Here is a 24,416-nt window from a genome sequence, read left to right as displayed (position 1 = left end):
AAATATCAGTTTGGATGAAAGACTACGTGATACTTCTGAATGTGATACCTCTTTACTTATCCCAGAAGACCTCATTTCAGAAATTTAAGCAGCTCCCTAAATTTCTTCCTATACTAATGATGCTGTGACCCTGAATCTGCAAAAAGAAAATAATTAAAATAATTCAATCATTCACAGATATAAATGCCCAGAAATATATGTTAACCATAATTCTGAGTTAGAGGTTAATTATGGTAGTCTAATTTTCTGCCTCTTTTTAACTGTATTCCGTTTCTTTGATAACAAACATATGATGATGCTTCCACAATTTAAAAAGATCAATATTGAAAACCAAAAGAATATAATCATATTCACTGTCTTTCTTGATATTTTGCTGGACAAAATTTCATAGCTAAGCTAACTATAATGCCCAGGTTATTATTCCCAATTGTGTGAAGCTCATATAATGTACATCTCTGATAGCTTTTCATAGTCATTGTGCTTTCACACTCTCATTGAAAGCTTTACTAGCCCCATTGAGTTCCATAAAGCAAAATAGTTGTTTGTCATGATTATTTATCTTTATAAGAAGCCTGAGTGCTGTGAGGTCTTGGTTTTCCACCATTTTACATCTAAAATCCTATCTAGTCTGACCTAAAGAGATTCCCACTTGTATACTTCCTAGTAGAAATTGTCTTTATGTGATCAAGATGTTTGGAAGGGAATCATTGTTTTTTGACCTAGAGGTATGCATTACCCATTGTCTCCTCTGGTGTATTTCTTGAATCACTGGGAGTGATTCATCAAAACAGAGAGGAAAGAAGGAATAGAAAACTATAGGATATTCAGCAAATTAAGGAGGAAATTCAGTTTTCCATTTAACTAGCTAGTGTGTTTAGCCAAAGGAATTCCATGTGGGTAAGAGTGACCCGATGATACATCTCCTGCTATTTAATTAAACCAGTACCATACTCTTCCCTGTTTCTGTGGTTTTCTCTGTTTAATGTGACCACAATAGTTTATGTAAGCTCATTTCTAAATCTATAACTTAAAATAGGTGTACGCACAAAAAAAATAGATAAAGCAATAATATGGTAAGTGATCTTAATTTTATTTATAAAATGCAGTACAGCAGATTAGTCATGGCTTTGGAGTTATTAGATGTGGATTCAAATCCCATTTCTTCTTAATAGTCATGAAATTCTAAACAAGTTATGTAAACTCTTCGAGTTTCACTTAGCCCATCATTGAAATGAAAGAATATTAATAGCTTATAAAATAATTGAGATAAATAGATGTAATTGCTTAGTGTAATGCTTATATTCATGTAAAATATGGTAGGTATTTAAAAGTTCACACTGTTTACCTTGGCTTTCTCCCAGCATTTGCTCTACAAGAGGCTCTATTAGATTAAGTGATAGCTTGTTACTAGCCTCTATTAGATTATGTAACAGCTCTGGGAGAAGCACTTAATATTTAGAAGACAATATTTTCTCCTAGATGACCTTAGCTACCGCTGGCTTCTAAATGAATTTCCTGTATTTATCACAATGGATAAACGACGATTTGTGTCTCAGACAAATGGCAATCTCTACATTGCAAATGTTGAGGCTTCCGACAAAGGCAATTATTCCTGCTTTGTTTCCAGTCCTTCTATTACAAAGAGCGTGTTCAGCAAATTCATCCCACTCATTCCAATACCTGAACGTAAGTATTTTATTTGTTACATTCTGTTTTTGCAAGGTTGTCTACATATGGTATACTTAACATAATAAAAATAGATGCCCAGTGAAGACTAGCTGGTTTTTCAGGGAGGACAATATAGAGGAGATGCACATTTAAGGGGCCAAAGGCTTAGTTCTTAGCTTTTTGCATTGAGAAGATTCAGCTGATAAAATTGCTACCAGAAGGTTGAGTTCGGATTAGTTGCCTCTAGCTTGGGAAATGCACAGGGGACTGATACCTTAGTCAAGGTCTAGTGTATTGGTTGCAGTGGGAATCACTGGCATCTACTTTTTGTTTTATGGCCATTCCTACTTCTTAGTAAGCTCATGAAGAAATCAAATGACTATTAGATCAAAACAATAGTAATTGTAGAATTATTGTTTAAGTCATTTTGATTATTTTGATATTTTTAAGGAACGATTTACATGACACAGTTAAGTAAATAAATGGTCTTTTCTATTCTACATAATCAGAATAGGGTGCTATCCTGGGAGCACCATGGTGGATGACCACTGACAATCTCATTGGCCTTTTCCCAGGCTTCCATTGGACTGCTTCCCCCTTTAAAATGCTCTGCTGCTTAAGAGAATCAAATCACAATATACTTGCTTGCTTCACTATTTCTATCCAAGTCCTTCTGCTACATTAATATCAGCAAATACAAGCTCATGAGAGCCTACCAGCTTCAGATTGACAGACTTAGGTTTGGTTCCTGCCTTTACCCCTAAATACAGTGTGATGATGGGAAAAATGGCATAATAACACTGAGGTTCCATTTTTATTTTTCTCTGCAAGACAACACTCACATAATTGGTATTCAAAAAATATTGTTGACTTTTTGGCTCATTTTTCTTTCCTCAGTTTTAAGAGATAATCTCACCCCCTACTTCATACACTGAAAAGGAGCCATCATGTTAAAATTCTCTTGATTTTCTTTTCTACTCTGCCCAGAAATATACTTGCAGTTCAGCACATCTATTTATTTTCTTACTTTTTGTCTCAATAGCAGAATATTTCTCTCCCTGCTCAAGCTTAGTCCTCCAGTTGCTCTGGTTCATGTTCTATTTGACTCAATTAGAAACTTCACTGCATCACTTATTTTCTTCTTTCCTGAATCTTAAGATTCTGCTCTACCTAATTCTCTATGCATATTGTCTTGTATTCAATGCAATTTTGAATTATTATGAATTCCTATTTGCTAAATCCAAAGACTACTTTTCAGTCCTTACTCTGAACTTTGATACTGTCCCTTCTGCCTCTCGTGAACTTTTCTTTCTTCACCTGATTCCCTGAACTCTTCATCTCCCTTCTGCCTCTCTGACAAATTTCATAGAATGTTCTTCACAAATATTCTTCTAGAATCTTTTCCTTGATATTCTCACCCACTTACACATTTTCAACAGTATTCCTCTGCAAAAGACTTCAAGTTCATATCTCCAAAACTTTTCTTGTGTCTAGACCTCAATTCTTCCTATATCCTGGACTTGTTCCTAAAAAAGCTCTCAAAGATGTTAAGCTCAATGTGTCATAAATACATGTGTTTTTTTCTCCCTAAATCCTCCTCTTCTTTAGCTTATTTAGCAATACAATTTTATTTCTAACAACTCAAGGTAGGATTGTTTATTATCAAATCCTGACTTCCACTGCTCTTCAGGACAGCTAACCCAGTGGTTCTTAATTAGTATGTAAGCATCTGGGGAGCTTTGGGGAAAATGCAGGACCCAGAGATACTGATCAGCAGGCCTGGAACGTGACCCAGGAATCCACAAGTTGAAGCAGTATCCCAGGTGATTCGGATGAATTGGGCCTTTAATCTACACATTGAGAAACATTGATCCAAGGAGTCATCCTGTTGTTTCTGCCTCTGAAATACAATTTATTGTTTCCACTGTAACTATGCCCTAGTGATGGCCCTCACCTGTTTTGCCTGAATTATTGAAACAGCCTTTTTGGACCACTGAGACTGACTTCTATATTTCTCCTCTCCATGCTCCATACTTTAAAAATGGCAGCAAGCTCTTCTACTTAAACCAAAGATAAGATCCATATTACTTCTCTTATCAAGTCCCAGTGGCAGTTACCCGATATGGTTTGGCTGTGCCATCACCCAAATCTCACCTCAAATTGTAATAATTTTTACTAGTCCAGGGTGGGGCCAGGTGGTGATCACTGAATCATAGGGGGTGCTTTCTCTCATACTGTTCTTGTGGTACTGAATAAGTCTCATGAGATCTGATGGTTTTAAAATAGGAGTTCCCCTGCACATGCTGTCTCTTGACCACTGCCACGTAAGATGTCCCTTTGCTCTTCCTTAATCTTCTACCATGATTTTGAGGCCTCCCCACTTATGCAGAACTGTGAGTCCATTAGACCTTATTCCTTTATAAATTACCTAGTCTCAGGTATGTCTTCATTAGCATCATGAGAACAGACTAATACATTACCCATTGAGAAAATTCATCTCAAATTCTTTAATATCGTTTTTCAGCCCTTCTAGATTGTGGGTTCAAGCTCATATACTTCAGCATCATTTGAGTTCCTAGACCTTTTAAAATTCCTTGCGTACTCCTGGAGCTTTGTAATAATATGCTATTTCCTCAACCTGAACTGGTCCAATTTAAATGCCATATTTGCTGCAGAGTCCTGTAGCCCTTACCTACTTCTAACTACCCTCCTCATCAGTCACTCTTTCAGAGAACCCATTTTGGTTTGGCTTATATATCAGATCATTATTTATTTATTTGACTCTTTAGCATTTTACAATGTAAGGTACACACTCAAATTTGTGATCCTAAACAATGCTTTTCACATTTCTGAGCCTGTTTTTTTCTCTGTAAGCCTGAAGGATTAATACACCTTTCAGGACTTATATGCTAAATAAATAAAGTGTCTATTTTGAAGAGTGCCATGTTGTCTGAGTAAATGTTTTCCTTCTTTACCTTTCTCCTTCCCATTTTTCCATTTGTTTCCTATTCCCATTATCTCTGTGGTCATTTCTTCTTTTCCCCTTGGTTTCTTGCCTTGCCTTTTTCTTTTCTACTCTCTTCTCCTTCTTCTCTTTCCTTCTCCCTCATTTTCTTTCTCCACCTTCCTGAGTTCCATGCAGCACTTATCACAATGTTTGACACATATGTGATGCTCTCTGAAGACTTGAATTTTTTAGTAAATTGAGTCACATTGGTTATGCAACTGTCAGAATGAGCTAATATTATTGAGAATGCTGGGAAGTTATATTACATTCATACTGTGCATAAACAAAGAAGTCTATCCATTATGATATGAGCAGTACCTGTACAGAGAAAAGCTTCCGTATTGAAGCAGTTATAATCCTATAGGATTACCATGTTTAGGAAAACTGTTGTGCTTAATAATTAGTGGATATTTGTATTTCTCTTAATATTAGGAACAACAAAACCATATCCTGCTGATATCGTAGTTCAGTTCAAGGATATATATGCATTGATGGGCCAAAATGTGACCTTAGAATGTTTTGCACTTGGAAAGTAAGTATACTGACACTTTTATTAACATATATAGAAATGGTACAATTTTAGAAAATAAATAACTGTTAAGCCATAAACATAAACTAATTGTCTTTTAAGTGTGTGACACTTTAGCACTTGTATCTTCTATTTAAAGTCCTGTTCCAGATATCCGATGGCGGAAGGTTCTAGAACCAATGCCAAGCACTGCTGAGATCAGTATCTCTGGGGCTGTTCTTAAGATCTTCAATATTCAGCTAGAAGATGAAGGCATCTATGAATGTGAAGCTGAGAACATTAGAGGAAAGGATAAACATCAAGCAAGAATTTATGTTCAAGGTAGATATATTAATTTTGTATAAATTTCATCAGTATCTTATTTAGAGCCATTTCCATACTTGAAAAACTACTTTATAATGATTAATATTTTAAAAAACAGTGATGTATGTTACCATCATGGGGAAAGATAAAATATTTCTCATATGTCTAATGCAGTCACAACTATGAGTTATAGAAGTTAAAAACTTATTACCAATTGAACCACAGATAATAGCAACGGATTGACAGAAGTATTATTGGTGATTTTCAGAATATACAATTAATGTAGTTGCTTACTTGTTTTATCACTGTCTTTTTCAGTATCTTTTTATTTACAGAACTTGTGTGTTATGATTTAGTTTAAGTCAGTAGTTTGCAAACTTAAGCATGCATCAAAATCATATGGAAGGCTTGTTAAAACACAGATAGCTTGCCCCCACTCTCAGAGTTTTTTATTCAGAGGTCTGTTGGGGGTCATGAATTTGTATTTTTAACAAATTCCCAAGATATACCAATACTATTGGTCCTGGAGTCGCACTTTGAGAACCACTGGTCTAAGGAATCGTTTTTCTTTGAGAAAATTATCTTGGCACAAGCCTTTGATTTTCACACATCAAAATAAACTTACATTTGGGAAGACAGATTTTTTTTCAGGCCACATTGGAAACATTCCAGACTGAAATAATCTCTATAGTGTTCCACAACATGAACCTGCAAGTCACACAGAATAAACTTTGAGGGCTTACACAAGATTATTCATTTTTAATTCTGGCTACTGTCCCATTTCACTGCCTCCTGTCTCTCCCAAAAAGGAATTAAAATTTTGACAGATATACCCATAATCTCTAAAAGTGTTGTCACCATCTCTGGTTTTTCTTCTCTCTTAAATGTGCTCCAACTTGATTTGCATCTCTACCTCTCCAAGAAACCTTTCTTTCCATGACCACCAACTTCCATATTGCTGAAGCCCATGTTCAATTCTCAGGTGTACTTTGTTTAATCTAACAGAAGTGGTTGCCGCAGTTGGTCCCTCCCTTCTTCATTATTCCCTTTTTCTGCTTCGTGACTGGGACCCACTTTGTTTTGAATTTCCTTGTATAATCTTTCATTCTCCATTGATGTTTCCTCCCTGCTCCATACCTTTCTAACATTGGTGTAATCAGGGTTCCATCTGTGAACCTCATCTCCATTTCAGTCACACCCTTTAGGATCTCATTCATGTTCATGGCTTTAGACACACTCTATACCCTGAACGCTCTAACCCAGGCATTTACCCTAAACCTCAGACTTGTATATCCAGTGCCACCGTAATGTTAACGTGATACATATCAAGTATGCATGAAATGGCCTCCTGAAAGGAAGAAAAGTCTAGTTAAGAACTTTTAAACTTTTGAAATCCATCACTTTCTACCACGTTTCTAAAGTTTATAGACATGTTTTTATTCAACATATTAAGAAAACTACACTCCAGGTTCTTAGCAGAGTAGAATTTTGAACTGTTTAATATCTAAAGCCTTAGAAGAACCAAGGTGCCAGAGCAGGTATTTATAGCAGGTAATTTAAGAGGAATATTACTTCTTTACTAATGCAGCATACTCAGTATTATCTTTAGGTCTGATCAAATCACTCGAAAGTTACATAATTAAGACATATATAGAATGTATCAAGCCAATTCAATTATTCAGTATATAATATAATAGCAAATGTCTCTGTTACCTATGTGAGACCAAGACAGGAAAGGTGCTGATATTCCTGTATTATGTATTGCTAAGATTGTATACAAAGTAAAACCTCTCTCAATTAACATGAACGTATCCACCAATATTTAAAAAAATATCTCTTTATATTATGGACAGATATAATGATGAGTGAAATTGTACTAAATAAGATTATATATGCTATAAAATATGTATATAGGTGTACATATATCTACATATAATATATACATTATAATGTGTAATATTGATGGTATTTGGTGAGATTATAAAAATGTTTTCTAGTTTTAAAATTTCTGGCATTTTATTACTTGTTAAATGCTTTATATAAGATGTATATATTGCTTTTGCCATAAACTTAATACAAGTCCCCATTTTCAAAGAAAATTATTTTCCACTCAGAATTCTTTCTTCCAACTTCCATTTTATTTTATATTAATTTATTTATCTGCATCTATTTGGACTAGATAACTGAAATGATAAAAAAGACCATCAAACTGTTCATTTGCTTGTTCTCTAGAAATATTTTTTCCTTAGGAACATTTTTAGCGTTTTCTCATTTTCATGAGTGTTTCTTTAGATATCAAGTAGATCAGATTAAAAATGAGACTGAGATCAATTTTACTCATGCATGGATTTCACCAATCATGGCTACTATATGTAGTTTCTAATATGAAAAGAGTATATTTAAGTGTCCAAGTAATTTTTCTAGCACCACAGTAAGATGTTACGGTGGCCACTAGCTGAGTTACATCAAAATGAAGATAATATATACTTAAAGGAGTGGGAAAAAATCTGAATCTTTATCCAAAAGGTTAAGAGATGGTGTCATATTGAATTGAGACATAATTCTTTAAAACCTCAATTGTCATTTTGACAGGCTTGAAAGATTTATGTTATGAGCAGAAAAAAATCAATTATTTTAGTTCTAATTGTAACTCAGCTTTTCAACAAAACATGATTTACAAATGGAAAAATAACGACTGAGCTATAGTTACCTCCTTTTAGAGTGATCTAGGATTTGCATAGGTTAAACCTATACAAAGAAAAGGCCTATGCAAATATAATTTTGATGGCTCAAATATTGAATTTGGGATACCTACAATATCTGATGTATTCTGCAGAATAAGGTTTACTAAATGTAATATTTATATTCTGGATATTATGATGGATCTTGAGACTTGCATTTAAAATGTACAATGTTTCTTACTTTTTAGCATTCCCTGAGTGGGTAGAACATATCAATGACACAGAGGTGGACATAGGCAGTGATCTCTACTGGCCTTGTGTAGCCACAGGGAAGCCTATCCCTACCATCCGATGGTTGAAAAATGGATATGCGGTATGTATGTTCATGTACTTTGCTGTTCCTGAGTCCCTGTTCAAGCAATGTTTCAGGGTGGTCCTGGGATAAATTTAGCAGGAGAATCAATAGAGAAAGAGTACTTGGGCCCTGAAATATAAAAGCTTCCTAAAAAAACCAAAAACTGAACATAAAGTATCTTCTTTCAGTTTAAACAACTTTCTGTAATCTTACTCTACCTTCTTTCTCTCTCTCCTTATTTTTTCCTTTGTTCCACTTTTCCACCCTCTTCCTACTCATCCATCTCCAATACCTGATATTGTCCTCTTTTTCTTGCCACTATTTTCCTGTACCCCACAGAGACAGAGGTAAGAGTGAAGCTCTAAGTCCTACCTTTGGCCCTGGGGACAAGTAGCAGCAGTGGGATTCTTCTCTACCTTCCCACTGTAATCTCCCAGCTGGTCCAAGAGGGGAAAAGGTGGACTCTCAGCTCTGTAGGATGAATAGAACAAGAGCCTTTGGGCATGGTAAGTGGGTTTCCTTTCCCATGCCATGAAAATCCCACTCAGTTCATCTTAGGTAACAGTGGGGGCAGATGAACATAATGTATCTAAATTAAAAGACAACCAAGCCCAAACCTAAGTGAAAGTATTACTATTACAGTTTATTGAGAATATGTTTAACTTTTATTCTTTTCAGTATCATAAAGGGGAATTGAGACTGTATGACGTGACTTTTGAAAACGCTGGAATGTATCAGTGCATAGCTGAAAACACACATGGAGCCATTTACGCAAATGCTGAGTTGAAGATCTTGGGTCAGTATCATTTCTAATTTCTGTTAAACATTCATCAAGAAAGTGACATATTAAAAAAGATAATGGAGTATCCATGGATCACATTTGATTTCACATTATGTTCTTTAATGTCCAATGTTAAAAACTTTTAAAATGAAGTGGGGAATGAAATGATATGGTTTTTCCCTTCATTGAAAAACATTTAAGCAGGGAGGAAGTAACGCTTTAAACTTTTCTTTGCTAGTTGAAAATTCCGACTACATACAAATTCCTATTGCATGAAATTGCATCATTTTATTTTTAGCTAAGAAGCTGAAGTCTATAATAAATTTGAAGGAACATGGATATAATTGTTTTTGGCATTTTTTTAATGATAAAGCACAATTTACACATGCCAATTTTGTCAACAAGTCTTATCCTCTCATATGCCTGGACAGCTGAACACTGCCTGCAGAATCACATAACATTGAAGACTGATGCTAAAACACTGCATGTGATCCAGCCTCAGATGAGTATTTAGCCATTTTGGGGACATTCTCAGTCCCTAGGTCTCATACCCTACAGTTGCTATTCAGAACTTTTAGGACATTCTACAAGTCCCTTACTGCACCCTGACTCTGGCTTTTACATTGTATTCTTGTGCTCTATGAAAATTGAAATCGTTTGGCATAAAGTATTTCAACCTCCTATCCACTCAAAGCTATCTCTTTACTATATTTGTCTTTTCAATACTCTTTATCTAGAGAAGAAAGAATCTCTCCTGAGCAAACATCAATTATTTTACCTGTCAGCACTATATTCATTCCTTTTCATTTTTCCTGATACTTGATATCAACAGCTGTTCATTCTCCTGTGTGTGTATGTGTTATGTGCTGTGTGTGTGTGTGTGAAAATATATCTACCAGTTGCCTCTCTTTCTGGTCCTGTATTATTCTCAAGCTTTCCTATCTCTTTCTTTGGTGATTCTGAGCTGTAAGACCTCACAGACCATTTCTTCTCTATCTCCTTCATTGTCACCTCTTTCACCCTGTCCTCTGCCTGGCTAGAAATCCTACTCTATCCCAGCATTCCATTTCTCTGATCCATTTCATTTCCTTTTCCATTTCCCTTTATGTATCCTACATTATTATGCCTGGTTTTTATTTTTATTTTTAAAATTTCTAGTTAATTTTTTCTGCATCTCCTATTACTTACTAGTGATCCCATAATTTATATTTCTGGCCCAGATAATTATCCGTAGCTTCAAGCTCAGGATATAAATACTTCCTAGTAGCAATATTCATTTGGTTAGTCCCACAGATAATCCAAACTTAGCATGTCTGCAGCTGAATTCTTTTTTAATATCTCCCACCCACACTCACATCTTCTCCTCAAAGATTTTTTGTTCTGAAGAATGACAGAGTTCATCACGTCCCTTCCCCATCCAGTATATCCACTAATCTTCTGCAATTCACACCAGAAATATCTCCCAGGTGTTTTATTGTGACTACCTTATGTATATTCACTACAACTGCTTTACAAAAGTCTATTTTTTTTTGAGACAGCCTCTCTCTATCAAGGGTTTTAGTGTCAATTTGTAGGGATATCAATGTTTTGAAGAAATATAATCCTATTATAATTTATAATTTTAATATATATATTTAATAAAATTGAATTTAATATGATTTATAATTTATAATATAATAAATTATGATTTATTATAATTTATAGGATTGTATATAAATTATTATAATCCTATTAAAATATCCTATTAATTTTTAAAAATGTTTTTGAAGCAATATATCATGTCACACAAAATGTTTATTGAGCCTACACAAAACACCCAGTACTGTGTTAGGTGTACAACATTGGTTGGTTGTTTACTAATTTATGTATTGCCAGTTATCCCTTTACCAAGCTAAAGTGAAATGGAATGATCTCAGTTCACTGCAATTTCCACCTCCTGTGCTCAAGCCATCCTCCCACTTCGGCCTTCCAAGTAGCTGAGACAACAGGCGCACTTCACCACACCCAGATAAATGTTTTACTTTTTGTTGAGATGGAGTTTCTCCATGTTGCTCAGGCTGGTCTAGAACTCCTGAGTTAAGTGGTCTACCCATTTTGGCCTCCCAAAATGTTGGCAATGCAGGCATGAGGCACTGTGCCCAGCCCAAAAGTCTTACTGTATTATGTCCTTTTCATGTTATTTGAAAGAGTTGTTGCTAGGTCAAGTCATATTCTAAGTAGTGAATTCAGGAAGTCAGGCTTTTTCTTTTAGCATTAGTTACTGAAAGATAAAGCAATGACTCAATGCGGCCACTTTTATTCTTGCTGCACCCAAAGAAAACTCTTCAAAACACTGGTAACCCTACAGATTGACTGACACTAAAAGAAAATGGCAGGAAATGAGAGAATTATAAAGAAGTAAATAAAACTAGTCTCAATAAGTTAAGGCCATCTTATTTTTTTTTGTTTTTGAGATGGAGTTTCACTCTTGTTGCCCAGGCTGGAGTGCAATGGCGCATTTTTGGCTCACTGCAACCTCCACTTCCTGGGCTCAAGCGATTCTCCTGCCTCAGCCTCCCAAGTAGCTGGGATTACAGGCATGTGCCACCACATCTGGCTAATTTTTTGGTATTTTTAGTAGAGACAGGGTTTCACCATGTTGGACAGGATGGTCTCGATCTCTTGACCTCATGATCTACCTGCCTCGGCCTCCCAAAGTGCTGGGATTACAGGCATGAGCCACCGCACCCGGCCAGGCCATCTTAATTTTAACATTCCAATCCACTTATTATAATGCTGAAGATCATACCCTATTTCTTCCTCCCTAAAGCCTAAATTTCCTGGTAATATATTTACTCTACTTTCTTGGGTATCAAGAAAGCATCGCAAGCTCAGGTATCTTTGGTAAAAAATATAAAATCATTTTGACTCTTAGAGAAGTCAGTTTGAATTATTTCCCAAATGTAAATTTTATTTTCTGTTAAAGTTGGTATCTTCATATATTACAAAAAAAAGTATAAAAAATTCCTCAGCTCAGACTGAAAGATTTCTATATATTCAGCTTAGAATTTTCAAATCTTTTAATGACTATTAATGTAGTAACTAGCAAACTGAACAATTTGATCCTCCCCAGATCAGTAGCTCCATGTTTAAATTTGTCTCAATCCATGCTCGTTTATTATATTCTTATGCACAGTGCTTATCTCTTCCTCTCTTTTCCTGGGTTATTTAGTTAATTCATGTGTTCATCCAGCAAATATTTATTGAGCACTTATTCTACACCAGATGCTATTCTTTTAATAGGTTCATATATTACAATAAAGAACCAAAGACATACGTAATGCATCATGCCTTCATCTTAACTGAGAGGAAGGATATCCCCTTATTTTTTGCCACTTCCAAAACATATACAGGAACATAGTCTAGATCCTGTTGTTAGAAATGCAAATATTAGATAAATCTGAAGTCATTTAAAGGACCACACCAAATCAACTATTTCATTAAAACCTAAACTGATTCAAGGAAAATCCTTATTTTCTATCTGAATTTTGGTTTTTAAAATATAAACCTATTAAATTTTCTTTCATGTTTTCAAAGCAATATGTCATGTCACACAAAATGTTTATTGAGACTACACAAAACACCCAGAACTGTGTTAGGCGTACAGCATAGGTTGTTGCTTACTACTTTATTGCCAGTTATCAAAATTCATACTAACAAAACAACGGAATAGAATGAATCTTTGTCACAAAAGGTGTCTTCCCCAGAGCATCAGCAGCAGCAGCCATACCAAGGAGCATATTAGAAGTGCAGAATCCCACACTCACCCCAGACCTACTGAATGGACACTTTAAAAACATCTCCAGATGATTTCAATACACAGATAAATTTGAGAATGAGCAGACTAGATGATGAAGAGTCAAAACTCAGATAAAAATATGCTTAGGCCTAGAAAAGCCTCCAGAAAGTACGCAGTTACAGATGATTGTCATGTGTTGAAATACATGGATGAAATCTGCTTGGAGTTTGCCAAGAGAAAAGGAGAGTGAGCGGTAGATTGAATGTGGGAAACCTGAGGAAAGTCAGAGCACGCCGGCAAAGGAGTATGCTGTTCTGATAAGTATTGTTCTTTACTTGGATGTAAGGATGAACTACAAATGATCATGTACTCCTTAATTCGTTGATTAGATCCATTATTCCCATAGCTGTTTATGGATAGGTGCTGAAAGCAGGGCTTCAATTATTTTGGCATTTTCCAGAGTGTCTGCATACAGTTGATGCTCAGTAAATGTATAAAGGAGAGATTGCATTGTTTAATGAAAAGCACATGCTTTGGAAACAGAAGGACCTAGATGCAAATGTGACTCCTGGTGATTACTACCTGTGGCACCTTTGCCAAATTAGATAATCCTAATAGATTTCAATTTTCTCATTTATTAACTGGAGATAGTTCATTCAACATGTGGTTTAGAGGATTGACTAGGATCATATGTCAGTGTGTATAATGCTGGTCAATTTTCTCCAGACTTTCATTTTACTTTCCTTGTGGGATTGAGTCAAAACAACTGAATTTACTGTTAATTTTAAGGTAAATGTGTATAAAACATTTGATTGAAATTAAAGTGATTGATTGATTGAGACACAGTCTCACTGTGTCACCCAGGCTGGAGTGCAGTGGTGCAATCATGGCCCACTGCAGACTTGACCTTCTAGATTCAGGTGATCTGCCACTTCAGTCTCCTGGATAGCTGGGACTACAGGTAGGCAAACACGCCCAGCTAATTTTTTGTATTTTAGGTAGAGATGGAGTTTCACCATGTTACCCAGTCTGCTCTCAAACTCTTGGGCTAAGCCTTCTGCCCACCTCAGCCTCCCAAACTGCTGGGATAATAGGTGTGAGCCACTATGCTTGAACTCTGTTAATAAAGTTTCTAATAATCAATTTAGTTATCATCAAGAACTGTACATTTGAAATGGGTGAATTTTATGATAAGTAAAAGTTATTAAAGTTACAAAGCAGTAGGTATAGAATGTCTATTGGTAACAATTGATCGTATTTACTGAAATAAATCCTTTCCAATAAATATGAAAAAGAATAAAAGATTCTATAACACAGAAGCAATGTTTAGGCTTTACAAGCAAAAAGAGAAAAATAACAATTTGTTTTCTTTTTAGCGTTGGCTCCAACTTTTGAAATGAATCCTATGAAGAAAAAGATCCTGGCTGCTAAAGGTGGAAGGGTGATAATTGAATGCAAACCTAAAGCAGCACCGAAACCAAAGTTTTCATGGAGTAAAGGGACAGAGTGGCTTGTCAATAGCAGCAGGTCAGTGCCGAAACTAGACATCCAAATGCAATAAACTGTTCAAAAAAGTTTATTTTATAGAAGACATATTTATATGTTAATAATGAAAATGTTGTTTGTTCCAAATTATTTTTTTTCCACAGAAGATCCTGTAGTTCTAAGATGAACAGAAATACCTATCCCTGTCAGTATGTATTATAATGAAGGTTCAATTAACAGTACTCTATAATGTATAGGGAATTTAGAAAATTGAGGCTCAAAGGTGTTTTTTGTAGTTCTTGTTGTTAGAAATTGCCCAGTGACCCTCAGCTAATAAACAATGGGAAGTAAAATAGGATCTCTCTAACATATTTTACCCCTAACATAGACATCTATATCTATTCATATTCAACTGAATTTTATGCAATTAGCCTATTAAATATTTTGTAGAAAAATAAAAAGGTGATTTCAAAGTATAAATAATCTCTTCTCATCTTGAAAGGAACAACATGTTATCTTTCTTATAAGTGGACCATCTACCAATGTTTCGGTGGTTTGGGACAAAATGGAAAAGCAGAGTATGACTTACGTAGATTATTTGTATAAAAGCCACACTGAATAGTTTGTATGTTTCCTAGAAGAAGTAGTATTGAGTGCAAAAATTATGAGGAGGAGACAGCCAGGATTGGAAGTGAGAGGGATGGGATGTGGGGGTTGGCTTGGGGGTGTATTCCAGGATGTGAGGGCAGCAACACAAAGGCCCTATGGTGAGGAGTTTAGAATGTGTAGGAAATTGGAGAAACTAAAATCAGTATGGTTTGTTTGTAGAGGAAATTGGAGGAGACTTTTAAAGGATGAGACATAGTAAGCCAGATTATAAATGACAAAGTTTTCTAGGCTAAGGGGCTTGGGCTTCACCTAAGAGTAATGGAAATCTGTTTAAAAGTCTTAAACAAGAAAAAGGACAAAGATCACTTTTGTCATTTGAAAGACTATTCTTACTCAAGTGTAGAAAACATATTATTTTCTTCACAGTAACCCAATAAATAACATTGGAATTCTCATCCATATTTTGAAGTCTCTAAAGCTTGGTAAAGTTAAAGTGACCTTCTGAAAAAATATATTGATGATATCCAAACTAGAACTTGAAGTTGTAAGACATTGATATGAATTGAGAGTATGCCAACACAGCCCTCTTATTAGGATGAGCATAGGCATGGCTGTTTATGGAATGGGGGAAGAGGCAAGGGACAGCAGGGGCTTCCCTGAACACATTAACTATTAAAGTTTATATGTCTGACCTAAGAGTTAAGATTTTAACAAAATGATATTACAAGAAGTGTTAAAGGAAAAGTCCATTTGTTCTATTTGCCACTGAAACGTGAATGTTCAGAAAATGAGCAATGCAGAAACCATGATGAAAGGGCAGCCCCATGTGTAGGTGCCTACTCCTTCCACAACCTATAGCATGGCATTTTCCATTAGTTCTCCCTCCTCAATGACAAAATCTTGTTCTGATTCTGATGAAGACCCATGTCATGGACCTCTTCAACCACGGATTTCCCAGGACAATGTTTCATGGACTTGTTTTTTCTAAATATCAGTATGTGTTCAAAAAAAAAAAGAAGAGAAAGATTTAGCTCCTGAAATTTTACAATTTTGATTTTTTATAATATTCTTAAAGCCTTTGAAATCAAATTGTATTATTTCCTTGATGAAAGAGTCTGTAAATCAAATTTTTACTTAGTACTTTAACTTATTAATACCTCAGTGTAAGTACCATTTTATAGTAGGTATAGTATTCATACGCAAATATATTTGAATTATAAAATAGTATGTATAAAAAGCTAAATATAAAAATTTTGGTGTTTATTTTGAAAAAGAATATCCAAGGACTAACTTAATATTGGTCTTAAAGCATAAATATAGTCTTATTCTTCTGAAAATAATTATAAAAACAATTTCCATATAACAAAGTTATTTTTGTATCTGGTTAGTGGCCTATAGAGTGCTTTATGTAATATTTTGGAGAAGCTATGCATCTCTACAAATGGTAATTAGGTTCTCATTTTACGATTTTATTTTGGATTCAAATGATATACTTTCCTGCAGCAGAATTTCTTTTTAATTAGCAGAATTAAGATAGTTGCTAATTGATATTCAATGAACTGCTATTACTTCTAAAGTCATTTTTATTTAAACCACTTATAAGGGGATCTTCATTATTTTTTTCTATTCCAGATGCTATTCTGGAGTAATTCTGGCAACAATAGTGACCAACTGGTTAAAGACCAGATGGTTCCTAGTTTGTTTGACAGCTGATCTATATCATAGTATCTGGAAATAAGGATGAGATCATGAGGGTTTAATCTATATTGCTTTAAGAATAAGGAGAATTATGTAAAAACTTAGGTTTTCTAAATATTTTTATTAAAAAGTAAATTTAATCTCAAGGGCGAACACCTAAAAGTATAAATGGTATGAATGACACATGGAATTACGTATACTCTTTAAAGGTGGTAAAGATCAATTGAAAACTAACATAAGTAAGCTCAAAATACTAGTGTGAATTTAAGAAAGAATTATCATTGTTTTTTTCACTGCCACTTGATTATAATTTTTTCATGTCTCTTGAAAAATAGTTAAATAGGATGGATGTGAGTATTTGGCTAAGGACTTATACTAGAGCTTAGTGAGAAAAAGTGCGGCACATTAATGTTGGTACTGTAGTAATATGTGTCCTCCAAGTTTCTGATGCCAGGAAGATTAGCTATGTAATAAATTAATTAATGGCAATGCATGGGAGGGAAAATAGGAAATTGGTGGAGGCTCAGGGAGGTATTTTACTGAGATACAGGTCTGATCCCAGATAAAGGACAGAGGGAAGGAAGGTAAAATGATTGGGTTAAAATGACTTGGAATGCACTGCAATTCTAAGAAACTATGGTAATGCCACTAAATAGTCCTCCAGTCAAAAATGCATATCAGAGGAGTTTACTGTTTTCCAGGAGCAGGCATGGTTTAGAACTCGTCCCATGCTCAGTCATTGACTGAGAACAGCCTGTGGAATGTGTGGCTCTAAATAAATACAGGGATGGATTTCTGAGTACAGCGTCTAGGATAGAGAATCAATTATACTCCTTAGAGTTGGAGAAGAAGGCATATTCTCAGAGCCTCCATGATCTTAAATAGTTACTTTTATTGTTATATTATTTTGATACTGCATTTCTCCTTCAACAACAAAAAGTATTCTCAAATGAGCTTCCAGTTGGGACTGGATTGTTCAAGGAAGGAAAGGAAATCCTGGACTATAATATTAGTGAAAAATTTTGATATTTTCTTATATGAAGACTTTTATTAGTAAGTTAAATAGTTCTTTTTTTTCTTTTATCAGACTTTGCCCTTAAAATGGATATATGTTTGCATGCTTTCTGCAAACTTTCAAAGATACTTTAGTTTTGAAAATGATCTATTTAAAGAAAGTAAACATCCAGTGACAGGCAATTCAGTATTTAAGTGTGAGTTTCTGTACAATAAAACTCAGTGAATTTTTAGTCTCCATCTCCTGGGGAAGAGGCTGACAGGCAGAAAAAATATGTGTTGTATAAAAGATTTAGTTTCTGTTCAAAGAAGAATTTCCTAAATATCAATTTGTTCCAGAAGTTGTTACCAAGGAATATTTTTAAATATTTTTTAGCTTCTAAAAATAAAATATGTTTATATTTCTCTGTAGCCGTGAAAATGGCAGTTTGTCCCCACTTACTAGTCTGAATTGAGGTCCTGAGGTTACGTTTCTGGGAGACCTGGGCTCATTTCTTTTAGGCCTATGACTGATTTCAGCTTGTCCAATAGTGGACATTTTGTTAGATGACTATGGCAATAGTTCAGAAAAAAGAAGAAAGTGGATTTCTAAAACAAATAGTCAAAGCTGAGAAAATATATTATAACTAAAGGCTAGAATTTTTCAACTTACAAAAATGTCTGTGGTCGCATGATTTATATAAAATGTAACAATGGAAAAATATTAATGTTTGTAAACTAAGACATATTTTACTAAATCAGATTTGTGAATTATATAATTTTTATTTCACTAGAATACTCATTTGGGAAGATGGTAGCTTAGAAATCAATAACATTACAAGGAATGATGGCGGTATCTACACATGCTTTGCAGAAAATAACAGAGGGAAAGCTAATAGCACTGGAACCCTTGTTATCACAGGTAAGTTAATGTTTGAGGATGCTTAATTTCTAATGCATTAAAAAACATGTGATTCAGCATTAAGCATCTAAACAGTCAATGTGTTTGTAAGTTTCTGTTTCAAAAGTATTTCAGGCAACTTTCTTGCTTGATGATATTGTTCTTGGAATTTGGATGTGAAAACATCTTATTATTTGGCACAAAGAAATAAAAATATATATAGGTTTTTATGAAATAAAAATATATGTAGGTTTTTATTCTTTTAATATACCAGATAATGTGGTGTCTTACATATTCTCGAATTGTGCTTTACTTTTTTATTTAAAAATGTATAGATCCCACGCGAATTATATTGGCCCCAATTAATGCCGACATCACAGTTGGAGAAAATGCCACCATGCAGTGTGCTGCGTCCTTTGATCCTACCTTGGATCTCACATTTGTTTGGTCCTTCAATGGCTATGTGATCGATTTTAACAAAGAGAATATTCATTACCAGAGGAATTTTATGGTATGTGTTTTAAGTTTCATCTTATTAACACCCCAGTGATTCCTTTGTGTCTGCATTGAAAGTTCTGTTATTATAATCATATTTTATACGATTTTCGTTTTTCATGAGACCAAAAAGAAGACAAAAAAGCTTTCTGAAGTTCTCCTTACATTAACTGTTGTATTCCCAGATGGCTAACCCTGAGGATTTTTGTAGAAATATTAATCAATTAATATTAATTGGGCTTTAGGTGTGCTCTCCCCTTTAATTTCAATACAATTTTACACTGATGTGTACTACATGTCAGTATATATGTGCCCTACGTTCTAGTGCCTACTTTTTTATTTTTAATGAAGTAAGAGCATAGAACTTAATCTTTGTTGTAATGATGACTTTAAAGCACTTATGTTTTAGGGTAAGAAATAGACAAAATACATATGTTGGAGAATTTGGAGAATTAGTTTATGTGATTTGAAGAGGGTTAAATGGCTCTACTTTAAGAATTGAAAAGTGTTAACATCCTGTAAGTACTACGGTTAAACAGCGATATAGAGAGTCAAGGTGTAGGAAGAAATAAAATATAGGAAACAAATTGGGACGTAATACAGGCAGAACAGCTTCTACAGGAATATTGTTAGTGTCTTGGTAGACTGTCTAGGTTATAGTATATTTAAAAAGTAAATTAATCACTGGCCCTACCAGCCTCTTCTTTAGAAAGGCAACTATTTGAAAGACTAGAATCTATTTAGAACATAGGCTTAATTAAGAAAACTTGTATTTTAGAAGTCAGTTATTAATATAGAAAAAGAAGCATGTATAAACTTCTTAGGACATTTAAAATTGTTTCAGTCCCATAAAATCTGAAGATTGATATGTACACATTATAATATTATGCTTTCATATTGCCCAGCCGTGTTTTTAACCTTAGAAGAGTTTTAATTTAACTGATCTGGCTACAACTGTACATCTATAGTAAGCCCACCAATACTCTTTCAGTTTCTGAAACAAAATTATACTTTAAGGAATAACAATTGAGAATTTGCAGAGAAATATACATTTTGTATTTTGACTTTATACCATATATCTATATTTTCCATATAGATCTGAAACTATTTTGCACATGCCCAAAATTAGTAAAATTGGCACCAAAGTCTCCAATACTTTCTTTAAATTGTATTTTATTTTACAAGAAAAGTAAATACAACTCGGGTTTTATTCATTTTAAGGGAAAAAAGTGAGCTGAACAGGATCTTAATTTGAAAGGACTATCTATGGTGCTATACATTGAATAATTTCAAAAATAGTCTAGGATTCCCAGAACCGTAGTTTATAAAGTAGTAACTAATCGCTGCAGTGAAGTCTATGTGAATAAATTTTCAGACAAAAATTGCCATGAACAGAAATGTCATATTTAGAGCTTATTTATGTTTTTTGTAACACTAGTTACATTGTGCTGGTTGATGTAAATAACCACTGCAAAAGAAAAAGGAAGATAAAGGAAATTAAAAAGAAAAATGGAGCCCAGTCCCTTAAAACAACAACAACAACAAACAGAAAACAATGAAATAACTGGAATACTAATTAGGAAATAATAAATTAGGCCATAAAAATGTAAAAGACCTTGTAGCCACATAGTGCACATGCTCCCTTTTCAGATGATAGCAGCAGAGATTCACATAGTTGCCCCTCAGCTAGTCCAGAGCAGAGTCCTGACCCCAGGCCCAGTCTCAGGACTCACTACCTCAGTTTTCAGTTCATTCCATCAAATAATAATCTGACAGTGGCAGCAAACCTACTCAACTAGCTAGATATGCATCTTAATTGAATAAGAATATCAAATGCACATTTTTAGCACTTTGTAGATGGACAGATGCATTCAGTTATCTCGATTTTTTAAAACCCCAGATAAGAATCGTCATTTAAAAATAAATGATTAAACTGAATTCTGTCTTTCAAACCAACACAAGACTAATGTAGCTTTCCCTGGCACCTTCCTTCTCTTTTAAGGCAAACTACAAAGTTAGACTTCACTGCTCAATATGCCATGCAAAATTTAAGTGAAAACACCATAAATATTTGATCCACCTTTTGGAAGAAAGTTTTAATGGCTAACAATTGCTTATAGGCTTGTTAATAGATCATTTTCAGAAGAAGTGGCTTCTCCTATCAAAAGCCTAATGAATGAAATTTTAATGGGAATAGCAGATATTGAGGAAAGCAAATGTGAAGGAAGAAACATGGCCAACCTGCATTTGTCTATTATTCAAAACCAAGCAGGCAAAAATTTCAGTATATGTATATATACATATACTGACATTTCTTATATATATGTGATATATATATAAACACAAGAAACATATAAACATACATGTTTCTTGTGTGTGTATAGATATCATATATATGTTTCTTATACGTATTTATATATATATATGTTTTCAAAATAATATTTGGTATTTTATACCAATATATTTTATACCAGTATATATATATATTATATATTTTATATAATATATAATATTATATAATATAATATATAATATATAATATATATGTAATATAATATAATTTTATAATATATATTATATATTATATATATATAAAGTATATATATATATAAAATATATAATATATATATATACACAGGGTACCAATATATGGCAGTATTTCAACAATTGAATAGCATTTGTTCATTTAAGAATATGTACTGAACACATGCCATAATTAGACACAGGTTTAGGCACTAAGGTAAATAAAACACTGAAATAGACACAGATACTAGCCCATAATAAATCAATGATACACCGAGAGTTAAAGATTCATATGATTTTTGTTAGCCATTACAGTTAAAACCATTAACATATTTTAACAATTTTCATTGCTAAAAATTAATACAAGAAGTTCTGACTAACACAAAAAGATTATAGAAATAAAATTTTAAACTTTTTATTTAAAGAACCTAAGATTTTATTTTCCAATTTAGTTTCAATAATAAATTGAATTCAATAATCAAGTATGCACTGATTTTAGCTTGCTATGCTTGTTTTAACCACTAAGGGGCCACCTTGTATAAGGTTTCAAATTTCACAGCCTGGAGTAAGTTGGGACTTCTTTTTCTTCATGAAATTAAACAGATGCATTTGCCCATACTTATGAATAAATTGTGATTTTTATAGCTGATTTTTAAATGTCTTCTTTATACATTTTCCAATTAAAGTTATTTAATTATTAGGAAAAATGTAACTATACATTTTTTAAAATGTACAATTCTTTTAAGAGTTTAATGAAAACACTAAAGATGCAAAAATAACACTGTCTTTGTATTTAGTAATCCTACTTTATGTAAAACTCTTTGGGATTAATTTATTTTTTTAATGTAACTTTCAATTTTAAGCAGTAATTGCACACCTAGTACTGATTATAGAAAAACACTAAGGAGTTAAACATCTAAAATTTTCCTGAGTATTATTATGTAATAATTGTCAGTAGATGTTCCACTTGAACTTGAATTTATGCATGGGGATGTTAAAAATACAAGCACAAAACAGAAATTTAATAAATTTGACACTTTGATACAATAAGGTATTAAAGCCGTTTATCTACCATTCTTTTATTTTGTTGATGTTATATGGCAAATGATCATAAATTTTTCAAGTCCAATTATAAAGTGGCTCCTGTTTTGGCTTCCTAAATCAATAGCTACTTAATGCCTTAGAGTAAATACAAAAGGCAGAGCCATTTTATTTATTTTATTTATTTATATCCTTTCTTGTTCCAGAGAAAGCTTGAGAAAATCTTATTTTAAAAATATAAATTTTAAATATATCATTTTTATTCCTCTTTCAAGGTGGCACCTGCCCCGTAGAAATTATTTTTTCAGTAGCCCTCAATTTTTGACATTCGTTTTGGGTCATTTTCTTTCAACTATTTAACAACATTCCCTGCTTAGAGCCATTATCTTAGTTAATTACACGAGTTTCTTAAAATTTCCAGTTCTGGAGATTGTCAATATTTTATATTGACAAAATGATTGTCATAAAATGACAATCATTTTATGTATATATAATCTATATATACATAAAATTTATATATAATATCACTGTTTATGAGAATTATATATACATATATTATTCTTTTATTATAAATGTTGTAATTCTGTGGGACATTATTGCCTGTCTTTTATAAATTCATAAATATTACTTGAATTGCTCAGAGATTCTGTCACAAACCAACATGGGCTTTAGGCTTCATTTTCTCACTTATTTGGTGACCCTGATGCAGGGAGTAAAACTCTCTATGCCTCAGAATTTCCCTCTGCAAAATGTGATTAATCATTCACTTACTTCATTCAGGTTACTTCATCGGGTTTGCAAAACTAGTTACTTCATGAGAGAATGCATATAAAGTACTTGGCACAGGATTTGGTATCTAAGTGGTTGTTATTAATACTTTTTATAATAGAGCAACCATCCCCCATTGGAAAATCCAGAAATTTTTGCCAGCTAGTTTTTTTTTTTCTTCTTGAGCCACAGATCTCATATTTCACAATTTAATACTTGCACCGTTTGCTGTTTTAAATACTTAGTCTGAGACAAAAAAAAAAAAAAATCTGGGTATTTCATTGCTGACGGTGGTGGAGAGGTAACAATAGCCAACATTTATTGTCGGTTTACTGTTGAGTCAGAACTGGGTTAACTGTTTTTCACATAATTCTCAGTTGATCTTCATAGAAATCCTCTGTGGAGAGCATATTATTGTGATTTTTCTCAGCTTTCCAGGTGAGGAAAGTGAGTATTAGAAAACTGAGTAACTGGACCCATGTAATCATATAACTCATTAGTGGCTAACATGAGACTTGAAACCAGGTGGCCTGAATGCCAACCCTGTAATCTCCACCACTTTGATTTTTCATCTTTTGGTTAATGTTCATGTCTATGTCTATTTAAATAATTCTCCCCTAAGAACTTGAAACTCTACAAGACATCACTGTTCAACTCCTATTTTATTCTCTAATCTGGTTTGATGAGCCTTGTATGTTCACTCAGATTGCCCAAATTGCTTCATTCTCCCTACACTGTTAGCTACCTTTACAGTACGCTGCAAGTTATGTCTACACAGTTTCAAGTAGTCTAACTATAAAG

At 33.7% G+C, this 24,416-nt stretch overlaps 1 protein-coding gene across 6 annotated transcripts in view; it reads left to right on the top strand.

The window, feature by feature from the left end:
• Positions 1 to 24,416, top strand: part of CNTN1 (contactin 1) — a 372,749-nt gene that overhangs the window by 238,929 nt on the left and 109,404 nt on the right. For all 6 annotated transcript variants that reach the window (XM_017530373.2, XM_037739053.1, XM_017530379.2 and 3 more), the window contains 8 exons: positions 1,480 to 1,686; positions 5,108 to 5,207; positions 5,344 to 5,525; positions 8,437 to 8,561; positions 9,222 to 9,339; positions 14,479 to 14,629; positions 18,682 to 18,809; positions 19,124 to 19,299. In XM_017530373.2, the coding sequence (XP_017385862.1) occupies positions 1,480 to 1,686; positions 5,108 to 5,207; positions 5,344 to 5,525; positions 8,437 to 8,561; positions 9,222 to 9,339; positions 14,479 to 14,629; positions 18,682 to 18,809; positions 19,124 to 19,299 (1,187 nt within the window). The remainder of the gene's footprint in view (positions 1 to 1,479; positions 1,687 to 5,107; positions 5,208 to 5,343; positions 5,526 to 8,436; positions 8,562 to 9,221; positions 9,340 to 14,478; positions 14,630 to 18,681; positions 18,810 to 19,123; positions 19,300 to 24,416) is intronic.

Source organism: Cebus imitator, unplaced genomic scaffold (assembly GCF_001604975.1).
Source record: "Cebus imitator isolate Cc_AM_T3 unplaced genomic scaffold, Cebus_imitator-1.0 Scaffold2, whole genome shotgun sequence".
NCBI lineage: Eukaryota > Metazoa > Chordata > Mammalia > Primates > Cebidae > Cebus > Cebus imitator.
Note: the sequence above shows the minus strand (reverse complement) of the source record. Positions and strands in the feature narration are given on the sequence as shown.